A 24,013-nucleotide genomic window follows, 5' to 3' on the forward strand; every position below is an offset into this window, starting at 1 on the left:
CAACACAAAACTGAACCAGTTTCTGTTCATCCAAACTCAATATGTTCAAAGAGCTGTCTATTAGGTAAGATGATTATTGCTAATAACCTCACCATAGAACCCCAATCTTCTAATAATCCCATACTTCTGACTTAAATGTGCATCAGTCATTTAATGTCACTGAATGTTACTTACATTCAGTGACAGACAAGTATTTTAATTCGACCATCTTCCATTTACAAACAAGTCGGGGCTAACCGTTGACTAACCTGTGTTTTTAAAATTTACCACTAAAAAACGTAACTCTGTGCTAAAACGGCACAGTTAAAAAAACTGAGTGGCAGCACCTTGAGGCAATTTTAATTGAATGATCTTTTGTAGATTGTACATGAAAGCTAATCTTGAGAGGCGAATACAGAAGAGACCAATTTGGCTGCAGCATTTTGGATCCTTTGGATTTTAGGGAATTATTTGCATTGCTGCAGTTCTGCTTGTTAAAATGACATGAACTGGAGCAACTCTGAGCTTTCTTTGGTATTATGCTAATGTTGGAAATTTAGCTGAAATAAGAAGCAATGCAGCAGAGACCTGTTTGGTGTGTACATAAAAAAAGACTTATGGTATAATTGCCACAGTAATATATGCATGTCTGTCACACAGTCGATCATGTAGTTTATCTTTTACATTCAATCTTTTGCTTTTAACTCATTACTTTTGTTTTTTTTTTTGTTATGCAAGTTGCATGCATGCTGTCTCTGAATTTGTTGACAAATCAACGAAACCAAAGTGGCAAAGAGTGAAAATAGACATGAGCTCACATTATATTGTAGACTCCAAATAAACATACATACCTGCAGGTCATCGACACATTATGTCTCGACTGACTGGAAGGTTTTCCATGCGTCCATCCCATGCAGCAGTACACATCCAGGTGTAAATTACACATGAGACATTGGACGCAGCTTTAGGCAGAGCGAGGTCTAAATAAAGAAAACTCTTCTCCAAGGTGTGAGCTCTGAGCTGTACAAGCGTGACTGACTGACTGACTGACTGGTCATTCATTAGTGCTCATACTTTGTCTCGGCCTCGTCTCATTGAATGATAATTGACATCAGGGCTGATTTAGCTCACAGCAACCAATTAATGATTTAAGGAATAAAACACACATGCAGTGACCTGCACACTGATTGAAAAATATGACTCATCCCACAGAGAGCTTGGTCATAAATTAGCTTTTTACTACTTTTTTAAAGCTAAATATGCAAGAAACAAGAAATCCTCAAAGTTTCACTTTGTAAGTTTGTTTTTTCTTGCATTGCACCAAATGGCAGCCAGAGTTTGAGAAGTCTTTGAAAACTATAAAGCTTGTATTTGCTAATGCTAATAACATTAGTGCTAATTATTTTCACCAGTTGCACGGTCGTACCAATGCTTAGCTAAAACTGAGGCCAACCGCTTTGATAAGATTTCATGTAACAGTAGATTTTAGGTTGCATAACACTAAATATCTAAGGAAGAGCAGAAGCAGTGCAGCTACATTGGACTTCATACATGTGGAGTGTAATCCTGCTGCAGTTGTTGCATGAAGTTCTCTTTTGAACCGTGAACATCATCCCAAAGGGTTAAAAACATTTAATTAATAATAAAAAAATCCAGATTCATTCATGCAAGACAAAATGTGCGAGACCTATAAGACAGTTTCTATCTGTTCAAATGAAAATATGCTACAATTGCTAAAACGCTGGTGGTGCAATTTGCACCTGCATGGCTGAAAATCACAAACACAACTCAAGCAACAGGCATCAGGAGTTGAGTTTATTTAAGGACACCAACACAGATTATTAAAAATGTGATGATGTGCAATACTGTGGACCAGACCTGGACACCAGTAGTTAATAGTGCGCACCAGTGTCCACAATAAGCCCTAATTATGTGATGCGAGCAAGCAGACTAATTACTGTGTCGGACTACATTTGACTTATGAGCAAATTAATACTTCATGGGCCAGATGGAGTAAGATCATCACTTTGCAGATGTAGAATGTGTAGTTTTCGCTGACTAATTTCTTTTCAAATTTAAAACTAATGAACTTTTTCCCCCACAACAGATGGAACACATGCTCCTTCTTCGTTTTACAAGACTTTTTGTGGGAGTCACTTTTATTGGATATTAGTGTGAAATGATTTTGTATCTGGGAGACTTGAATAAATAGGATTTTTTTTTCTTGCATTTCAATCATTTAAATTACTTCACAAAGCTATTGGGCTACTTTCTGTTTCCCAGCTTATATATCACAACATAATCTCATTAGAAAGAAGGAAATCTACCAGTGATGACTGAATGAGAATTCGCTAAATGGAATTCAGTCTAAAGCTGATTACTTAAATTGTCTCATGTATAAAACCAATAAAAAGCAGCTAGAGGGGGGAAAAAAAAAGGAAGCGGCCTCTGCTAAACTGTCAAAAGGGAGAGTGAAAGATGGTTATTACCACCAGCAGTTTGTTCAAACGCTGCGAAGCCACAAAGCTCCAGTACAAGATTTCCAGCAATCATCACATCACAGAAGCCGTTTTATCAAAGGTACGCGGCTTGAAACAAGATATCAGCGCTGCGCTGAGGGATTTTTCAAAGCAGGATCATTTTTACTGAACAAAATGGCAAATTTCCACCGCTGATAATCTTGGTCAATCTCATGGTTCTGGGGTGGAATTGCCACATTACTTCCCGTTACCTACGTAATGTGTGTTTTCTGATTCTTCTGCCATTGTTGCTCTTCCCACCTTTCCCCGTTCAACGCACACAGAATAAATCAAGTGGATGACATTAAGAATAGCTTGGGTCGTCTGTAGTTTGAGATGAAAAGTGAGCAATAAAAGTGCAGACAACATAACTGATGACGCTTTCAGCTCAAAATGGAAAAGGATGCAAATGGGAGGAGAAAAAAGTCGTTACTCCGACTGCTCATTTTTTTTTCTGTTTATGCATTTCCTTTGAGAATGAGGAGAAAGAAGTGTTTTTCTTTTTTGCCATGTCTGAGTTCACCTTTTTTTCTTTTCATTTGTCACTTCGTACGACAGAACAAATCAAGAGATTGAGGAGATGACACGAAGGTGATTGAAGAGGGGACGAGAGGGAAGCGTGTCACCTTCATGCTCTCCTTTGTCACTTTGGGTGACGATAAAAAAGGAAACAAGGATTTGGGAAAAAGTCAGACAGAAATGAATATTAGAGGAGCCAGAAATTCAGTGGTATGCAGTCGGAGCAACATGAATGACGAGACAGGGACACATGAGAAAAAAGGTGACGATTATTCCAAATGTATAATAGTAATGCATTTAAGAACAGAATTGATGAATAAAATGGTAAAAATAGAATAAAATGAGAAGTGAGAAGCCAAGAAAACCTTGGTAATTCCACTAAGTTATCCGATTACAGTTGTACGATGTGATAATCTGACCTTGCCTTGAGGTTTAGATGAGTGTTAATTACTTGCAGACAGAAATCAGAGCAAGTTAAAGGAGCTTTTTAAAATACAACTTTGGTTCAGAGGATTTCAACAGAAGCTGAAATAATTGAGGTCTTAACATTCGATTTTTGAAGCGGTTCCCCTAAAACGAGCAAAATCTAAATAAAAAAGGAAATGCAGCTCAGCTGAAGTTATCTAAATAAACTTCCAGACTTCTGTTGTCGGCGCGACAAACGGCTCAACGCTTTGATTCTGTGAAAACACAGTGTGAAAACGATTGATCCCAGTCTCTGCTGATGAACCAGGTCCTTTAAAACTGTTTTCATCATGATGGAAGCGTTTCTGTATGGTGACTCCAACATGCCATCAGTATGCTAATGCTTGTAAATGACTGCAGCTTTTCCACTGCGGTCGTATCGGTTAACGCAGGGCTAAATGCTAATTTCTTCTAATTTATAGCTACAGATGAAACCCTCAGGAGAGAAAGGAAGCTTTCCGTCTCCCTTTTGAGAGTCTTACCCTCCTTTCTTTCTCTGTCTACTCGCAGCGGATGTTCGCGATGACCCACTGACCCCGACCTCCTCCACCCTCCGTCGTTCTCAAGGTCTCTCATGAAAATGGCTCCGACCGGCTGGCTGTGGCTGCGGCGGCTGCCGCTGCTGCTGACGGTCCTCGAGCTTCGTTCGCGTTTTCTGCCTGTGTCGGCCTCAACCACAGCCTTCCCCAAAGACCTGGAGCCACTCCATGTTGTCGGCTCGGAGCGTGAGTGAATCCCTCTGAGGCCATGTCGGTCTTGATGACGAGTTGGCTCAGTGCTGACTTTTGATGCTGCTAAATTTATCTGTATCTGGTTCATAGCTTATGCCTTATTGATGTGGTCCTATAACAATTTGCAATCACCAATAATTCATTTCAGAACAAAAATGGAAATCACTGTTGTCATACACTGTAAAAAGACAGATAAGCTTTTGATTTTTGTTTATTAAATCTGAGTAAACTTTTCCTGTTTTTAGATCAGCTAAAATTACAATTTCTACTTGTTAAATACAAGAATGATGAAAAAAACTATTTTTTTAAATGTCTCGTATTGAGAAGTTTATGTAAAATAAGATTAATATGCTTTTTATACAATTTGGGAATCTCTGACGATAATATGAAGTCTAAGTATCTAAGAGGAAGCATGGCATATTAAAAAAAACATTTAAGTTCATTGTTTTTTGTAAAACACTAAAAAATATTAAGATATCAGGAAGAAGATTTTGAACCTCCACAGGTCTGGTAATAAACTATTGTGAGAAACATTTAACTTAATGTTTAAAATTTAAGAATCAAAGTTTAAAGGGAATGAATAAAAAATGTATACATTTCATAATTACATCTCATAAAAAAGTGGGAAACATTTAATCCGATTTAATATCAAACCTTGACAATTTATAACAATTTATATCCAAGTACACTGTATAAATATGTAGTTTACTATATTAACTTTTGTTTTTTCAGACAAAATGCAGTTTCTTTGTTCTAATTTTACACAGATGTATCTTTACTGAGGCTGTTTAAAAGAAATGAGCTGATAAGTGACATTTCCAAATTCTTTGCAGAGTCATACCAGTATCCAGGCTTCCAGGGTCTGCTGCAGGACAACGACACGCTGCGTCTGGGTCTGGACTTTCAGAGAATGTTGCGGATCAATCACATTCTCTACATCGCAGCAAGGTTAGTCGGTCAGAACCAAAGCAGTTGGCATCAATGCTAATTACACTTGACTGTTGGTATTCCTGTACTGAATATCTATAGCCACAAACTATAAAATGTTTCATTTTTTTGTGCATCTTGATAGAAGTGTATCAATAAGGTAAAACAATGATGATTTGAGTACTTATTGTAATAAAATGTTGCCCATTTGAATGGTTCAATCAGTACTTTTGTGTAATTTTAGTCTGTGTATTCTCATTCGTAAAGTCATATCCCTTAAAATTATGCTATAATGAAGCATTGGAGCCCAAACTGATTTTACTCAGTTTGTGCAATTTACCAAAAACCATTAAGTGCAATTGACATTTAATATGTAGGACTCGTAGTACACTCTGTCTCCATCTGTTCTGCCCAACTCAAAAAGAATATTGTAATTTAAAAGGTACACGGCATCCACAAGCCTCGTCTAAAGTGCATCCTCCTGCTCACATGTAGTTACTGACTCTAAAGAAAAAATAAATGGAGCAAATGCAAGTAGACAGAATGTAAAGTACAGGATTGGAACACATTCTGATAATATAATATAGTATATTTATTCTCTGATTTTCATAAATATTCATATTCAGACATGACAAAGTAAATAAAGTTAAAACCAGTATAAATACAAAAGGGGACCAAACATGCAGGTCCTATTATTATTATTATTACCACTAGAACTGGATTGGATGAAAAACAACCTTCCACATGTGGAAGCATTTATATGTGATGCATCTGAAGCTTCACCTTCATAATTCAGTAAATCTGAGTGTGTGTGTGCGGTGAGGCCCGACTCTGTGCTTTGAACTCTTCAGGGATCATGTGTTTGCTGTGAACCTCACGACGGCATCAGAGGAGTTTGTTCCACAGCTGGTGAGTAAATTTATACGATAAACAGTTTATTTTTGGATCTGTTGCTCTAAGAGATCACAAACATGCCTGCATCGAGTATTCTTGATGTCAGAATGACTTTGACTGGTTACCTCTATCTGCCCCAAAGCAGACAGAGGTACACAGCTGCATTTCACCCTTTTTTGCAATATATATATATATATATATATATATATAATATCCTAGTTTGTGACTCAGTTTATAATTTTTTTTTATCTGTATACAGCACTTTATGGATTTTTATTGTGTGTATTGGTCATTCAACAGAGTTGAACTGTTTTGAAAATCATTATTTTCTCCTTCAGTGTCGGTCAAAGGTGTTTCAAAAATACTTAAAATAAGCTTTGAAAGAACTGAAGTTATAAGAATAATAAAGGTAGGAGTAACTTTATTTTGAAGTATATCCACTCCTGTTTGATGACAGGAATTGTTGTGAAAGAACAAAGCACACATAAATTGAAGTTATGTTCAATTTAATTAGATATTTAGTTGCTTTTGCAAGTAAAGCTGAACTTGTATTTATTAAAAAATAAATAAAATGCAGACATAAAGTCTAGATCAGTGGTTCTTAACCTGGGTTTGATTGAACCCCAGGGGTTCGGTGAGTCGGTCTCAGGGGTTTGGCGGAGCCTCTGCCGCGAAGATAAAGACACACTTGTGTAAAGTCGTGATGACGCTTTGCCATCTCTTGCTGCAGAGGATCACGTTACATTGCTGAGCCAATCAGCTGCGGAGGAGCACTGATTGAAGGAGCTCCTCTCTCAGCATGAATTTGAACTTGTGTCTTTATTTACTTCAGCAAAGCTCACCGTTTTTACCAAATTCTGTAGCTTTCGGTGAACTTCTAAATCTGCTCCTTAGTCGCATCTTTTTGGGCTTTCTACTGCCTCTAGTGGCGTGGGGGTGGTAACACAGCTAATATAATTATATTACTAAATCATTATACCGCTGAGTCTTTATTATTTATTATTAATTTTTCTTTATCTTAAGAACGTAGAGGTAATTAAATGATCTAAACAAGACCTTAAAGTGGTTCCAGTTTCTCTCGATGGCCAACCTGTTGAAACTGTGGCAAATTTTAAATAACTTGGTTGTTCCTGGACAGTCGGCTCAGCTTTGCTGAAAACACTGACTATAGTTTGAAGAACTGTTCTGAGACTCTACCTTTTAAGAAGACATGGTGATCTTCTTCAAATGACCCAACTAAACTCTAGTTGGGGCACCCAGATGTCTTGAATTTTGAAAAAAATAATCATTTTATTTATCACTAAAGAAGGGTTCAGTGAATGCGCATACGAATCTGATGGGTTCGGTACCTCAAAAAAGGTTAAGAACCACAGAACCACTGATCTAGATAATTCACATCATGGAAGCAAAACTGATATACTGATGTGTGCCAAGGACAGAGCCAGGTGGCACACCGCTTCTAACTCGACTGTGCTGAGCTCCATTTTTAAAAATCTGTATTCACAGCAAGTTTCATAGTAACACTTTAAGGTTAATAATATATCCATGTATGCATGCATGCAATGATTAATAGACTTGTTCATTTCAGGCGGTTCAGTGAACTTCATATATGCGCTTCTGCTTCATTCTGATTTTTAGTCTTGCATAAGGTTATCTTCCTCAGAGCAGAGAGGGCAGCATTAGAGCTGACAGCTGACAATGCAGCAAAGAACCCTTTTCCTTATTGCACAATAGATCTATTAAATATCAGGGCGGCAAAACAAAACTAAAGCGGCTTGTAATATTTGAGGCAGCACAAAGGACAAGCTTCCTTTGATCTTCACACCTCCTCTTCATCAAAGGGAAAAGGTTACAGGGTGGCTTCTGACAGTAATAGGCCTTCTAGTGCATTGTGGGATTGTGGGCTCGCTGCAGCTCTTTGATGTGAGATGTTACACTCGTTACCAATGATTCGATCCCAGTGGTGCATCTGAGAACCGCGTGGCATCTCTGCTCTGCATCTCTGCACCGTTTGCTTCATAGAAATGTTTTTCTTCTTTATTTGGGAATTCTTGAGCTCCCTGTGTTTTTTAAATTTTCACAATAACATGTTTGCTTTTGCTTCTCGGTGGGTTTAATTATAGTGAAACTGGTGCTTCTAGAATGGAAGTTTGTCATGACTTGATTGGTAGCATCACTACAATGTCTTTTACTATTAAGAGAACAAAATCAGGAGAACATAATCTCACTTTTACATTTATTTTTTCTGGAAACCTTGTCAGCAAATGTATGCTTTCTTGAACTAAAAGCATTTTGTCAAACGATCTCATACAGATTTAAAACTGAAATATTTGACTCAAAAATCTAACATCTACTGATCACAAGCATTTTCTATTCTAGAAAGGTCTAGATTTCTCACTCTTGCCTTCATTCACAAACGCAGGAGCATAAAGCATAGATGTCAGCATGACCCAACTGCTTATATATTGGTTAAAAGGAGAGTGTTGTGTATTTTTCAGACAAAGTGATTTTTAATAGCAGAATTAGAATTATGTTACCTTCAGTTGTTATAAAAATTAAGCTTTAAAGAAATTTGACTTGGCATTTTTTAGTCAATCGATTGGATCACACCAAGCAGCAGGTAAGGAGGAAAAACTCTAGTTACTCTGGTACTTAATCTAGGATCTCAAACATATTATAAACTTCTGGAACAGTTCGATTCAGAACCAATAACGGAATAATGGCAAAACTTCTCCCAGCACTTACCTGAGCTGCAGCCTCCGCAGCTGCCTCCCTGATTGACCTGAAGTGTTTGCAGCTCTGCAGTCGCATATGACTCACCTTCTTCCTGCTCATCAGTGCAGCGGCTTTTATTTCTAATCAACTGATTTCACCAGGCAGAGCTCCAGAGAAGGTCTGCTCTGTTAGTGAGCGAACGTGTGCCTTGTGTTTCAGAAGCTGACGTGGAGATCCAAAGACGTCAGCAAGTGTACAGTCAGGGGAAAGAACAGCGTGAGTTTTCAGTCTGTTTGGCTTCTGTCTGCATTTTCCAGATGTTGCCTCCAACAATTACTCCCTTTCGGTTTAATTTCATGGGAAGAATATTTTCTAATATATGTTTGTGTTGCAGGATGAGTGCTATAACTACGTAAAAGTTCTGGTGCCTCGAAACGATGAGACTTTGTTTGCTTGTGGTACCAATGCCTTCAACCCAACCTGCCGGAACTACAAGGTAAACCGTTTTCCTCAGACATGCGCTCTTCCTCGTTAGGGCATTTGAAGAATCCCACGGGTGTTTTTCTTCTTTTTTTTTTTCTTTCCAGCACATTTTTATTCATTCTGTGAGAGCTCTTTCCCAGCTCAATAAATATTGATAGTTTCCAGGCTGAAATGGTGGGAAATAACTCCTGGGTGTTGGAAGGTCTTAAAAAAAATATTGAGTTATCAGAAAAGGCAAACAGAAATCCTGATAACTGTTTAATTCCATTTATTTTCTAATGTTTATTTGGTTCAGGGATTGAAAGGATTATGGTTTAATAAATCCCAGACGAGTAGAAGTGGCATAAAGCAGTGGTTCACAGTTGCATTAGCTCCCAATGTCTTGTAGGAAGTTATATGTACAACGTGTTAAAGTTGGATTATATTCCTCAAAAGCAGAAGGCAGATTACTGTAGCCTTTGCAGTAATAATCTCTTCATAAAACATACTAAATATCCGCATGTAAAACTCCCAAATGAAATGTATCAAATCCGAAGCAAATATCCTGTAATTTACCTAATAGATTTAAAACACACTAAGAATCATAGAGGGGGGTCTCGGACCCCTCAAACAGAATTAAATTGCTAAAAAAGGATCAAACATTGTCACCTGGATTATTACATTTATATTAGGTGTGTTAAAAATAAGAGTATTTTATAGTATTTCCCCTTAAAGTGGATTGAATCTGAATCTGCTTTTCCTTTATCCTCCCACCTTGTTCCATCACATCAGCTGTAAAATGAACCTCTGTACTGACAGACTGCAGGCGGCTGATGGAAAATAAGCAGATAAATGGAGGTGTGAGATGGTTTTAGGTCATTTCTTCACTTTCTGAAGGTGAATGTCAACTGAACCTTTGTCATAATGCTAATATTTCAATAATTAATGCAAGCAAGCCTTACTGTTGTCCTTTATTAAGAGGTTGAAGCTGCTAACTAGGTTATAGCTTCTGATTATCAGGTCGTCTTTTCTTCCTAAAAGACTTACAGGAACTCATTTCAGAACAGATTTTAAGATTAACACTACTTTGCATGTTATTTCACAATCATGATCTCACACAGAGGAGTTTGATGAATTTTAAAGATCAGATTTTCTTCAGTGACGGTTTTGACGAAAGTGTTAGTTAAAACACCTGCTTATTATTATTATTATTATTATTATTATTATTATTACTGTTATTATTGTTGTTTTTATTATTATGGCTCTAGGTTCTAAAACAACCTAAAACTATGTTACTTCCAGCTAATAAATCAGGGTTTCTTTTTAAATCAGGGTTCAAAAAGAAACCCTGGTTTCTTCTGTGCTTCGTTTTGCTGTAAATTGGTGTTAATTTATGTCATCTGCCAGATGTGAAAAGAAATGAATAAGAGACGAGCTCTCTTTTGCATCTGTATTTTGAATAAAATAAATGAAATGCATGTGTTATAGTAACCTTAAGAAAGCTGCATATTTTTTTTGACAAAACATTGCCTAAAGCAGGATAACATGTTCATAATTCAATGGTTTTGCTTAAATTACAACTGACTTGACTTAAATCTTCAATAATGTTTTGCTCTTGCTAAGGATGTTGGTATGCAGAGATGTTAGCAAAGGTGCTAGGCTAATAGTAGCATGTTAGCAAGTTTACATGCTAGCTTGCATCAATATGACTCACTTATAATGCATCACATGCTTCAGTGTAAATCCAGTAAAGAATGCACAGAAAAAGAAGATGCCTAATAAACTTAGAACTTTGCTTTTAACGTTAAAGAATTTAGCATCTGGTGTTTCAGCTGCATCTTTGGAGTTGTCCTCCAAACATGCCGCTCTAGGAGAAGAACAGGTCATGTATGAAATGGATAGATGGGGAGCAGCAGCAGCAGCCGGTACAGTCTCTCTCTCTTTCATCCTGAACTCCTTTATAATGGGTATTAAAAAAAATCCCAAAGCATTTCTATTGTTTAGGAAAAGATTTGTTTGATCATAATTATATTCACTGCGTTTAAAGAGCTTTGTATGATTACAAAAATGGCTGGATTTTTTTTATAAAGTGGCAATCCGGTTCAATTTAATTTATAAATATTGTATCAGCAGCATGAATAGAGAGTTTAGATCAGTTGGGGCCTCATGAACCAAATCAGAAAGAATTCAAGTTCTAACGTCACCCGATGAGTAAAAATCCAGCTGTTTCTGTCATTTGTATATTTTATTCCATTCTCTGTTAAAACCCTCCAAGAGATTATTGTGGTTTTATTGTTTTTTACTCTCCCAGCTGTTCACTTTACAAGCCCTGTTTGCCTCCCGTGTTTTAGATAATAAGCCGGAGATCTGTCTCAGGGACATGATGCCTTTGATTCTGCCGGAGTTTCCCCTCACTCGTAATAGGCAGCCTCGTCGAAACCAAACAAACTTTCACAAATCCCACCATCCCAGTTGCCACTCAGGAGCGGCGGTTTCTTTTTTTACCCTTCCGCCGCAGTGCTGCAGGTTTGATTGACAGCTTATGACCCTGTTTAGCAGAAACTTCTTGAGCTTTGAAATCTCCTGCTGTGGAGGAGAAAAAAAAACAAAAAACATGTTCACCTGAAGAAAAGGAGCTTTTATTCCAGTTTGAAACATTGGGATCTAAAAGTAGACATTTGGAATTTGGAGAAACCGCAAAGTCATGTTTCTCTTGAATGATTTCAAAGCTTAGCTTGTATGTTTGACAGCTTTGAATTCTTATGCTGTAATTCTGGGAACATTGTGTTGTAAGTTAGAACAATTACAGTCTGCCAAATCAACATTTAAGATATTAGAGATCATTTTATATATTCTCTTTGTATTGAGGCCATGATGATCCAAAATCCCTTTAAGAGTTGTTTATGCAGGCCAGCAAGTCATTATAAATGCGGGCTCATATGGCCTGGCCTACTCCTGCAGAGGGCTTTTAATTCATCAACATCGTCTCCAAGCGCTGCAACAGCAGCAGGCGATGAACAATAATACTGGTGGAAATTAGGGTCTATTTACTCTGTATGTGGCTGTTGAGGCGAGACTGTTGGAGATAAACGCCAAAGAAAAAGGAAAAATGACATTAATTAAATATTGACTTGGGTTTTAGGTTAAATCCAGTTAATCTCCTGAGTTGGAAAGTTAGGAGACTTTAGAAATCCAAAAAGGAATTGTAAAGGTACGCACGAAAGGAACAAAGCCCTGCTCCGATTTTAAACAAGGAAGTATAATAACCGAGGGCTGGATTAGGAATTAAAACGGCAAAGTAGGTTGGCAGAAACGTCGGGGAGTTCAGCATTTGCAGCTCGAAACGGATTCGGCTCCCCAAGGGAGAAAATAGCAGACAGGTGTATTTATGAGGCTCCTCGGGACTCTAAACTCTCTCTGTTAGAGATTCAGCTAACACACTCAGAAAGCGGCTGTCTGCCAGGGCGACGCCGAGATGATACCAAAGGGCAACCCGGCCAGCCTGAATATTAGCAGCATGATAATTAAGCCAGATGTATAAAACAGAACCTTATCAGAGGCACAAACTTGTCCTTTGTTTGCAAACAGATGTTGAGATTCCTGATGGATTTTTTTTGTCTGCAGTGTGGGCCGAATAACTGAGGGATTTGTTACCAAAGGAACTGTTTTGTCGTGCATTTTAAACGGTGACCTTTTGTTTTTGAAATGCGCTCATCTGTGCTGTTACCGTCAGTCTCATTGCAGTGTGGAAGGATGAAGCACAACATGTGTGAATTATTAGCACAGCAACACCAAGTGATTTGCAGCTGAACACTGACTGACACCAGCAGATTAATACTATTATCTTATTTGCAGACATCTTGTTAATATCTTTCCAAAAGGTCAAACTAAAACTAACATTTTTATTATTTTAAAGTGTCTCGAGTTTCTTGGTTGGGTGGGCAGAAATGTGATTTTCTTTCTCTGGTGCTCAGATGACCTCCTTGGAGCAGGTTGGGGAGGAAGTGGTGGGTCAGGCTCGCTGTCCGTTTGAGTCCATTCAGTCCAATGTTGGATTGTTTGCCGGTAAGTTTTAGTTTATCATAAAAATTCACTTTATATTTTCATCAATCATTCTGAAATAATATGCAATCAATGTAAAGAGAAATGTGATTTTATTCCTGCTTACTGAATTTGTAATACTTTTACATGCTGCAGTGACATAGTAGCCATATATGCAGCACATAAACCAATCAGAACCAGCTGCTCTGGTCTGGTGAGACCTTAACTTATGTGCTAAATAAAATGTGTGGACGAAAACCAGCTCTGAACATCCCCTAGTTTTGGGTGGTAATTTAAAAAAGCAAATACTTAGACATAGAATGAAGCTTTCATTTGTCTGGGACATTTAATTACCTGTAATAGATGGTGCTTTCAATCTTTTTTCTAATTTTATTTCATCGATTGACTGTCCTGTTGTTTGCAGGGGGAGATTTCTATTCGGCCACCATGACGGACTTTCTAGCAAGCGATGCCGTCATCTACAGAAGCCTGGGCGAGGGCCGGCCGGTACTCAGGACCGTCAAATACGACTCCAAATGGCTCCGAGGTATTTTGCAGAAACATGACTTTGAACACTTCATGGCTGGAATCATCTTCACCATCGGCAACATTTTATTTTTGATCTTTAATAACATTTAGGCGCCGCACCTTTCAGCAGTGCAGCCTGCAGCATGTATCGACTTAATACTACATTTAAAATCCAAGCTATTTTCTCTAATTTGAATACGTTTGCATCAGTATGAAAACCTTTAAAGATAATTCTCGGCTTTTAACAGAATAAATTGCAATGGTTACCAGTTGTGTGAAATATTCTTTGTAGTCAATGAGTCCCTACAGTCTGTGGCAGAGACTCCTACAGATGCTTTGAATGTTCCCTCGCGGTGTTGCAGATCTTCACAGCAGCCACCTATGATGTAAACCAGCTGAAACCAAAGCTGAGCCTCTGATTTAATGTTGGGAAAAATTATTCTATTAAAACCTCAATAGAAAGCAAATGAAGGAAACGGGTTTGCTTTCAAAACACAACTTGTATTGTTGGTGTTTAGAGTGAGAAGTTTTAAACGCTTTGAAGCCCCAAAATCTGTATTTTCCTATTTATAAAGGCAGACCTAATTGATCTTAAAACTCAAAAGTGTTTCGGCCACATTGGTATTGTCCCTTTATTGGTCCACCTAATGGTGAAATAAATTAAAATTAGCGTTACCCTGGCGGACTGCAGGAATAATAAATCTCTTCACTGTATAAGACGGACAGTAAGATCAATTTGTCCCTCACAAGTCAATCCTTTTAATTTATACTCCAAATATTTAGTTTTTTTCTGAAAAGGATTGTGGAAAACATAGAATCTGTTTTCCAACCTGATCATTCCAGGGATGATTTAAACAGAAACGAAGTTTAAATGTTAGAGAAAAATGCACCATGAAAGTAGATGAAACGGCTGATGGTTATTCTTTTCTCTCTGCAGAGCCTCATTTCCTGCATGCCATCGACTATGGTAACTATGTCTACTTTTTCCTGAGTGAGATCGCAGTGGAATATACAGCCTTGGGCAAGGTACGTGCATGTGTGAAAAGTCTCTTCCACTGTGAAACAAGTTGGTTGAAACTTTTTATAACAATGAAACGGAAACAAACCCTAAAAGATGAGCTTATATATTAATAAATCCTTTTTAAACAGTAGTTTGTTGTGTTTTTGTAATCCTGAAAGCAGTAAAACGTATTCTTTTAAAATAAATTTAAATGAGCCACGCACAATGTTTACTCGTCTTCATTTCTTTCTTTTTCTTTTTAATTTCCGCAGGTTGTGTTTTCTCGAGTCGCGCGTGTCTGTAAGAATGATAACGGAGGATCACCCAGAGTTCTGGAAAGATACTGGACTTCTTTCCTGAAGGTGATTTTCTTGAGTGAAAGTTGCAGATGTGTTGATTTGATCTCAAGTACCTGATCAGAGTCGGGATGGAAGATCTCGTCTAAACGAGACAGGTCACTGTTCCAGCAATATGTCACATAATGCAGCTGTGTGCGAATAAATACAGTTATGAATATGCTAGAATTGAACCTCATTGTGGCAGCATGTTGGAGTAGCTCTGGTTTGTTCCTTTTGTAAAATTTCATTACGGATTTTTCTGGTTTTGGATGAAGTGCAGCTCGAAGGATGTTCTTTCTTTCTTTCTGTTTTACTTTTAGACAGCTGTTGTGATTCATAACCATGGGAAAAGGGCACCGTTTCATACCAAAGCAGTGTGAATATGCTAACACTAGCCTAGCATGAGAGCAAACTGGAGTGGATGAAAACATCTAAGATGACTGCAACACTTGTGAATATTTCCAGCCCATCTCTAAATCAGTTTGTGTTCTTCAGGCTCGGTTGAACTGCTCGGTTCCAGGAGACTCCTTCTTCTACTTCGATGTTCTTCAGTCTCTCACCAACGTGCTGCAGATCAACCAGAGGCCAGCAGTTGTTGGAGTGTTTACAACTCAGTCCAACAGGTGAGCTCACCAAGTATGTTGAGACATTTTACAGGAAATAAGTTACTTTGGTGAGAAAGCTCATGTTTTTGAGGTTTCTGTTGATTAGTAGTTCTGGTATGCATGGCTGTCTTCAGTTCTTAAATTTGTTTTAGGACGTCCTCTTTTGAGCATAATTTTGGAAAGTGGACAGAAAATTAAGACAATTTTATCAAAGTGGAGAATTAATGAAAAATTATGCAAGAAAATGTTTTAGAAGACTGGTGCATGTCTTTTCTTTTATTAAATTAGTTTTAGTTGAATTAAAAAAATAAAGGTACTTTAGCTGTTAAGGAGGTCATTTGGAAATATGGGGCCTTTTTTAAATGTGCACGTTTTTGTTAGAAGGGATGTGTGTGGTTATTGTTGGAAAGCAAAGACGTTTCTTTCACTCGACATTTATGGAAATGAGGACATCATTTAAAAACTAGGAACGCGGTACCCAGGTTCTTACTCTCGGGACTTAAAGATTTCACAAAGAAATTGGGTCCCTGTAAAGATTTGGGTCAGGGATAATAACATGTCAAATGGGGTCTCCTCAGGTACAGCTTTACATGACTGTCTGCAAAATATATACAGGTTTTTCTTGGAATCTCTCTTCCCTTGCCATTTTCAATTAATTAATCCCCTTCCCTCCTTTTTTTACTCTGTGCTCTGTCTTTTCCTTCCATTTTCAGAATACTCATAATAATCCATGAGGCTGACCTCATTAGTTGCAGCTTATTTCATAAAAATTGAGTTTACGAAGGCAAATGTGGCTCAGTGGGTGGAGTAGTCAGTCCAATGTCTGATTTTGCTGCCATTGTGGAAATATAAACTTTAAATTGCTAAATGGGTCCCGGCATGAGTCAGAAATGCTGCATTTGTTCCTGGCCATCATGGTGCGAGACAGTTGGGTTATTGCTAGGTTTTTGCAGCCGACCTGGGCCAACAGATTGCCAAACAACAAACAAGCTCCCAGTTCAGAATCGGCACCAACAGAGCCATGCAGACGAGCCACGTGACACAAGACAGAATGTTTCATGATGCATACCTGCTGTCATCATTTCCTGCGTCTCTCCAGCATCCCAGGCTCAGCAGTTTGTGCCTTTTACATGGACGACATCGAGAAAGTCTTCAACGGGAAGTTCAAAGAGCAGAGGACCAGTGACTCATCCTGGACTCCAGTGCCAGACGAACAAGTTCCCAGACCAAGGTGAGGGCTTTCTCTACAAGTCAGAGTAACCAGAAACATTAATCTAGATGCAAAAAAAAATTGTGTGCATGATTCGAATATTATCATATTGAATGTAGTGAGGTTGCTGAATGTAAAAGTTTTCTTTTCTTTTATTCCCAGACCTGGTACTTGTGCAGGCGACGGTCCGGCCTCAGACTACAAATCTTCGGTTCAGTTCCCAGATGAGATGTTGACTTTCATCAAATCTTATCCTCTGATGGATGAGGCAGTGCCCTCCGTCAACGACCGGCCCTGCTTCACACGGACGTCGAGCAGGTAAAACGCATCAGAGCTTCGTGTCCGCTTCCTGAAGTCACAATATGAATGCTGAGATGGTTCCGGTTCAGGTTCTCTGCCATGAAGGAGACTGATCATGTTTTAAAATATCAGCGCCCGTTCAGAATACAAGGAGCTCCGTTTTGGAAACACAGGAGCCATTATGTTCTGCTCCAAATCTTCTGTGAAGTTTGATTAAACATGCATGTTGTGTTTGGGTAAAATGCTTTCTTTTTAGACCTTTAGAAAGCGCTCATCCTGCGATGCAAGGTCCAAATCATCAGCAATAGCCAGGTTACACATGTAGGTGGAGAGAGTTAAGTTTGTCATTTGCTGTCAGATAGAAAATTTAGCAACCGTTACACCTGCTGCAGATAGTGGGAAAGAAGGAGTCTGCTTCACAAGATAAGCAGGTGTTGACTGGCTTACACCCACAGATGACACCTGCCCAAATCCCCCCTTACCTTCATACTCTTCTTCTTGTTTTTGGCAGAAATTGGCATCCACGAATAAATCTGTTCTTTAAATTATTGTCAGATGTGCTGTTGTAGCAGTGTGAGTACATGTATGCCAGACTGCTGCAACAAGAAAAGTGCTTTGGTGTTTTTTTTTTGTTTTTTTTTTAATCACCCAGAGAAAACCTGAACTAAATGCTCCAGGAAGGCCAGGACAATAAAAAAAAGAGTTCTTAAAGGTCAAAATGAAAGAGCAGGATGTAAAGTGTACCCGGAAGGGGCAAGTTGGAAAATTACAGCCACAGCGAGCGATAGTGAATCCGCTACCCGACCTAAAGCCTGGAGGATAATCATCTGTATCAGCCGTGATTAGATGCTGGCTCACAGTAAGTTCTTGCTCCGGCTCCCACCGACTCGGCAGCTCGGAGATTCTGTGACCTTTTTAATCTCCGGCTGTAGATTTCAAATGAGTTTCTGATGGATTCTAATTACCAGTCTGAAATGAGAATGAGATTCTTAATTCCATGTTCGAATTAGCCTCTCTGCTGGAGAGGTCCAGGCTGACCCAGATAATGATGATGCAGATATCCAAAGGGTAGCGCAAATCTGCTGACTCCTTTATGCAGCATTAGTCAGTTCGACGGTCTGAGCCCATCGGAGCACTCGGGTAAGGAGTGAGCCTCAGTTTGTTTCCATTTGGATGTGAGTTTTATGAAGAACGAGGATAAGTGACGATAAAAGGAAAGTAGGAATCAAATCGTTGGTTTTGAATGATTTCTGTAAGAATTGATGCAGATTTCTAAACCATAAAGAGAAATTTAGATTCTTGTTTCAATATGAGACCAACCTTTTTACTTATTATGTAAAGACAGCTGGAACTAGTTTGAGGTTTAAACCACATTGGGCTTTATATCACTATCCCACTTTTTAGCCTTTTTAATAAGATGCCATTGCAGCTTTTCTCCTGGTAGCAGCACTCTTCTTGATGCTGTCTGTTATTATGACCAAATGAGGACAGATCTTTCACATGTTCCCCTTGTTAAACTTGTTGGGTCAGATTTTCCTCTAAAAACGGCTGTGAACTACTTTACTGATTGATTTTTATTGGATTATTGAACAATTTCTTGCAACTATACAGTAGTTAACCTGTCATAACTATTAACTGTATAGATAAGTTAGTTTGTAATAGTAGCTGATGATTTCATAATACGCAAGAAGTATTGACAAAAGTTGAATTTTTAGATGCACTTTTGGACATTGAGGTTATGGAGCTTCTAACAACTTCAGGCTTATTTATTTGAGTTTGTTGAGAGACACAACACAGATTGAATTTTCAAGCTCTTTTTTCTTCTTTTTCTTTTTTTTTTTCAGGTCCAAGTTGACCCAGATTGTGGTGGATGTTTCAGCCGGTCCCCTTAAGGACAGGACAGTCATGTTCCTGGGCTCAGACGACGGCCGTGTCCTGAAAGTTCTGGCCAGCACACATCCCAATGACAGCTTTGGATCCAAACTCCTGGAGGACATCGACGTTTATAACCCATCCAAGTACTGCTCCTCTCATTTTTAATCCGCCTACCGCTGGCGTTGAAAAATGGGCCCGGGTTTCAGAGTAATGCTCCGTTTTCTGTTTATTCGTGTGCTCAGGTGCAACGTTCAGGGTCAGGAGGACAGGAGGGTTCTGGGTCTGGAGTTGGACAAGGACCATCATGCACTGTTTGTTGCTTTTACCAGCTGCGTAATCAGAGTGCCACTCAGCCGCTGCACCCAACATGGAGCCTGTAAAAAGTAAGGAAACGAGAATAAAACTAACAACGTTTAATCGTAGGGAAATTACAGTCAATCAAAATGTATTTTAAAAATGAAATTGGAGTCACTGTGAGACGTAGGAGTTTAACAAAGTCTCAAGTTTGGTAGCTACAAATCTATTTAACTATTAAAATAGCAAGCCTAATTTGGTAGCATAATAAATATTGTAGAAACACATGTGCATTCGGGATAATAATGGGGGGAATCTGAATCGTAAAATATGAACATTAAAGAACTTTATTTATAGACTTCATTAGGCTGAAAAGAACAGAGCTCACTGCCCAAATTAGAGCACATTCATCACTTTAGAGGGATGCATGTGCACTCACACACATGCACACACTCACATTGGTGTTAATCAGGCTCATTTTAATCACTGAGCAGGACGAATGAAAGCCAGCCAGACTGGTGTGGCAACAGCTGCAGTGGCAAAGCGAGGCTTGCACCAGCTGTAACTCCATCACGCAAAGCCACGCACGCTCTGCTGCTAGCCAATCACACACCAGCTTCACTGTGGGTTTTACACCCAACCGAGATTCAGATTCGGAAAAACTAACGAGTATGAACAAGGCGTCTGCTTTCGATGTAATGAAGCAAATTGTTGGTGAAGAATATTTGAGGTAAATTTTGGTCAATATCGACCTTAAATGACGCCTATTAACGTGTGTGGAAGGATAATCTCATGCCAAATGCAGCCTGGAACAACAGTCAGAGAGCACATGTGGGAACCCTTTTACTGCCGAAAGTACCAATAATAGGCATGTTGCATCCGAACTGTACCATGGAGCAACACAAGAAGGTTACCTCGTGTTTTACATCTGGTGGAAACTAGAAGAAGAATGTAAACTTTAGGAGGTGGAGCTACGCTGAACAATATGGCTGAAAAACCTATCATTATATAAGCCTTTCATATGGAGCATTATCAATAATTATTGATTTTTTTTTTTTTGTTTTAAATATCTGAAATGCAGGCAAACGTGTTAAAATAATTTTTTAAACTGCTATCAGGCACAGTGGCAAAACCTTGAACCGCTGCTGCACAAGTTACTCAACTGGTTGTTGCTAGGTAACCACAGAATGAGTGAGTTGCTAGGTAACAAACAAACGAGTGAGTGAGTTGATTCCACCAACCTAGCTAATCTGGCTGTGAGCGGTTGAGCGGCTAAGGCCTTTCTTCTGCCTACATTCCCCAGAATGCTGTGCGGTTCTGGATCACAGTTCAGTGAAATAAATGAAAACTCTGTTTCATGTTTATCATGCGTCTGTCACCATATATATATATATATATATATATATATATATATATATATACACACACACCTGATTTATTGGTTGGCTCTAGTTGTCTGACCCACTTTAGAAGTTAAAGGAGTGACGATCTGCCACTAATGTTTATTTATTTATTTTTTTACTCAGATTGCTTGTCTGTTAGTTTTTATGTCTTTTGTCTTTTGCTTGCGGTATCATTCATTTCCCCGAACCTGAACTTGTTTTTCTACTGAAAAGAAAAAAAGTTTTTTTTTTTCTGACCGTTGCCTTGACTTCACCCCCTGGTTGCTGGGACTTGCTCTCTTTATCAGAATGACTTGCGCTGTGACTGTTTGACAGCGCTGGTAAATACTTACACTGCTGTTTTGGCTGGCCGCCGTGTCGCCTCGGTGTTTTGCTTGTGAATCGTGCCACTGTGCATTCGTGCGTGATTGATAGAGCCCGAATAAAACTGGACTGGTAATGAATGAAGGCGCTTGAGAATAGACGTGCAAAGACGTGCGAGTTGTTGGCGGCCGTTGTTTGCGTTACCGAGGGTCTGCTAGATTTGAAACGGCTACCTGATGGCAGCTGCTGTCACGAGCATTTGTCTGTTTGTGTTTCAGAAACACATGAAAAGATGGTGTGACGGCTCACTGTCTCTAAACAAAAGCAGGGGAAACTCAGATGTTGTATTATCAATGTGTCCTTGATCTTAAATGCAGGTCTGGTTTTTGAACACGTCTTTGTTTATCTGACTTGTAGAGATATTTTGTGACGACTGTCAAAGGGCCATTTTGAAGGTTCAACTTTTATCTTGAAAGCAGGATACTGTAGCGTGCACAGTAAAGAGAAGATGGCTTTTTCTTTAGCTCTTCTTCATATACAAACAACTGCAACAAAATCCAATTATCAATAATTCATATAAAAACAGACGGAATACAAGTGAGATTTAAATCTTAAATCCCCAAAAGACTCCACTCTGCTTAACTTATTTCTACCTTGTAATTTAAATTTATTTTAGCTCTTAAGTTACACTTTTTGGATCTTACATTTTGGCAAAATTACACAAAGAACTAAATATTTTCCTTGTTCTACAATCTTTGTTGTATTTTCTAAGGGTTGTTTTTCAAATTTATTTGCAATAATATTTAAACTTTGATTTAACTTTGCAAGAATATATTTTTGCCATATTGTTCGTTATTGACTCCTGTTTTACCAGTAATTGTGATTTGTTCAGGTGACTTTCTTGAAATGTAATGAAATCTCCTGTTTCATTAAATCTTTTGAATGGAGAGCAACTGATTAGAAACTATTGAAATGTCCATGTTAACTCGCAGAGCTAAACGTTGTAGATGAGCAGAGTCAGCTGAATCAATGAAAACAAACGGAGAAGTAACGAAGGTTTATTATGTGATAATGAAGGAATTAGATCAGTGCTATGGGGAAAATGGGGAGATCTGAATTGTTCATGAACCACTTGAACTACAGCCTGTGTGTGAATTTAACCTCATGAAGGAAAAAGCAAATAACAATAAATCCCCGTCTTCTTCCTTTTCCTCCTCCAGAGCCTGCCTGGCCTCTCGTGACCCTTACTGCATCTGGCTCCGCACCGGGACATGCGCCAACATGGCACCAGGCTTCAAGTATGTTCCAGTTCCTCGTAATCTTTCTCTCACTGTCGCGCTGCCGTTCTGTCTCCCCGTACTTCCTGTTATCATCGGTCTGACGGCCAATAAGGCTCCGGAGGTCCTGCTCGTCTGTCAGCCCTGGCAGCAGAAGGGTCGTACGTCTGAAAGTTGTAAATCTGTGATGCCAGAGTGAAAGGATGGATGTAGAAGTGCAGTGAGGACCAATGTTGGGAAGGATTTCTTGGAGTGATGTTGGTCTAAATCAAAAATCTGTTGAGTCACAAACAAACTCAGCCTCTGACTTTCTGTTGAGCAATTTGTCCTGCTGACGGCGACAGTTCTTGAATTATCACTTATTTTGCTTCGGTTTTTCATAGTAATGAGCATCCAGTGATGAGATCCATCTTTATAAAACATGTGCAGAAGGGATTTGTTTTTTATATATTGATGTGAATTCCCACAAATCTTTTTGGTCACATTTTATCGTTCAGCGACTCCATCAAATGCCAGACTTTTAGTTTGGAAAGAGTTTTTGTAACTTTAGAAATTCCATCCTTCATTTGTTTCTTTCATGCTGCTTAGTTTGACAATTTTAGATTTCCCCAGCAGAACTTTTAAATAATTAAATAACTTTGATACCTGCAAAATATTCAAAATAAATACTAAAATGCTGTTTTGTTTTCTCTCTGGATTCATCACAGTCTTCAAAACCGTCCGTAATTTCCTCTCTAAAAACTGAGGGATTGTGTTGTTTTGCATCAAATTATATTTGGCTGAATCCAAACATTAGATCAGAGTGGATTTAATAAGTAGTATAATCAGAGCTGCTGCGTCTCTCATTAATGTAATCATTAACAGTTGTGGACATTATGTGTCAGTTACTCAAACCTTAAAATATAATAAAAATTAAAATCAGGTTTATTTCAGTCTAATTTTCAAAGCTTTAACACTATTTTCTCATTGGAACTACATTTGCGACGCATGCTATCCAACCTCACCACTTTCCCAAGCCTCAGAGTATCATTTTTCATAAAGCTCACATAGGTGTGCTGTGCAGCTCTGTGATTGTACCCAGGGAAGCTTCTTGATCTCCCCCGACTCCGAGTTTTAACAGAATTTCCCAGAGTTAAACTTTGATCATCTGAGGACACAGCCTCGCTCCGTCGACGCTGCACCAGGTGCTGAAAAATCGCTTCCTCAGCTTCCCGTCCCTGGCAGATGGCTGGCATTCCAGCCATTTATGTGCGGCTGGTTTTTGATCACTGATCTGTGCTGCTGATCTGCAGATGAGACCTTTGTCGTTCCTGCGCTGCCTTTGCAAGAAGCAGCTTGGTTTCAGAACAGGTGGGAGTTGCTGGTGCAGCTGAACGTGGATGCTGAGAGAAAGTCTCAGGACTCTGATGGGTTCAGGGTTCAACTCTGACCTAAAGACTAAAGCAGAATAGTTGCTGCTCCCACAAAGCAACGTGATTATGTTTAGTCCTTCCTTAGCGTCACTAATTTTATGCTTATATATATTTTAGAATCTTTTTCTTCCTCCTAACCTCAATTTGCTTTCATTTATTTTAGCCAAACATGGTTTTGAGTCCATTAATTTAATCTCAGAACCAGTCTTACTGATG

The 24,013-nt window shown here is 38.8% G+C and overlaps 1 protein-coding gene across 3 annotated transcripts in view; it reads left to right on the forward strand.

Moving 5' to 3' along the window:
* Positions 1-24,013, forward strand: part of LOC103472534 (semaphorin-6D-like) — a 177,980-nt gene that overhangs the window by 117,903 nt on the left and 36,064 nt on the right. For all 3 annotated transcript variants that reach the window (XM_008422234.3, XM_008422236.3, XM_081613038.1), the window contains 15 exons: positions 3,993-4,207; positions 5,047-5,161; positions 5,992-6,049; positions 8,969-9,025; positions 9,144-9,245; positions 13,186-13,276; positions 13,677-13,799; positions 14,718-14,806; positions 15,053-15,142; positions 15,614-15,741; positions 16,823-16,954; positions 17,096-17,251; positions 19,078-19,251; positions 19,351-19,491; positions 22,329-22,406. In XM_008422234.3, coding sequence (XP_008420456.2) covers positions 4,057-4,207; positions 5,047-5,161; positions 5,992-6,049; positions 8,969-9,025; positions 9,144-9,245; positions 13,186-13,276; positions 13,677-13,799; positions 14,718-14,806; positions 15,053-15,142; positions 15,614-15,741; positions 16,823-16,954; positions 17,096-17,251; positions 19,078-19,251; positions 19,351-19,491; positions 22,329-22,406 — 1,685 coding nt within the window. In that variant the 5' untranslated portion in view covers positions 3,993-4,056. The remainder of the gene's footprint in view (positions 1-3,992; positions 4,208-5,046; positions 5,162-5,991; positions 6,050-8,968; positions 9,026-9,143; positions 9,246-13,185; positions 13,277-13,676; positions 13,800-14,717; positions 14,807-15,052; positions 15,143-15,613; positions 15,742-16,822; positions 16,955-17,095; positions 17,252-19,077; positions 19,252-19,350; positions 19,492-22,328; positions 22,407-24,013) is intronic.

This window comes from Poecilia reticulata, chromosome 11 (assembly GCF_904066995.2).
Source record: "Poecilia reticulata chromosome 11, P_reticulata-male-v2, whole genome shotgun sequence".
Taxonomy (NCBI): domain Eukaryota; kingdom Metazoa; phylum Chordata; class Actinopteri; order Cyprinodontiformes; family Poeciliidae; genus Poecilia; species Poecilia reticulata.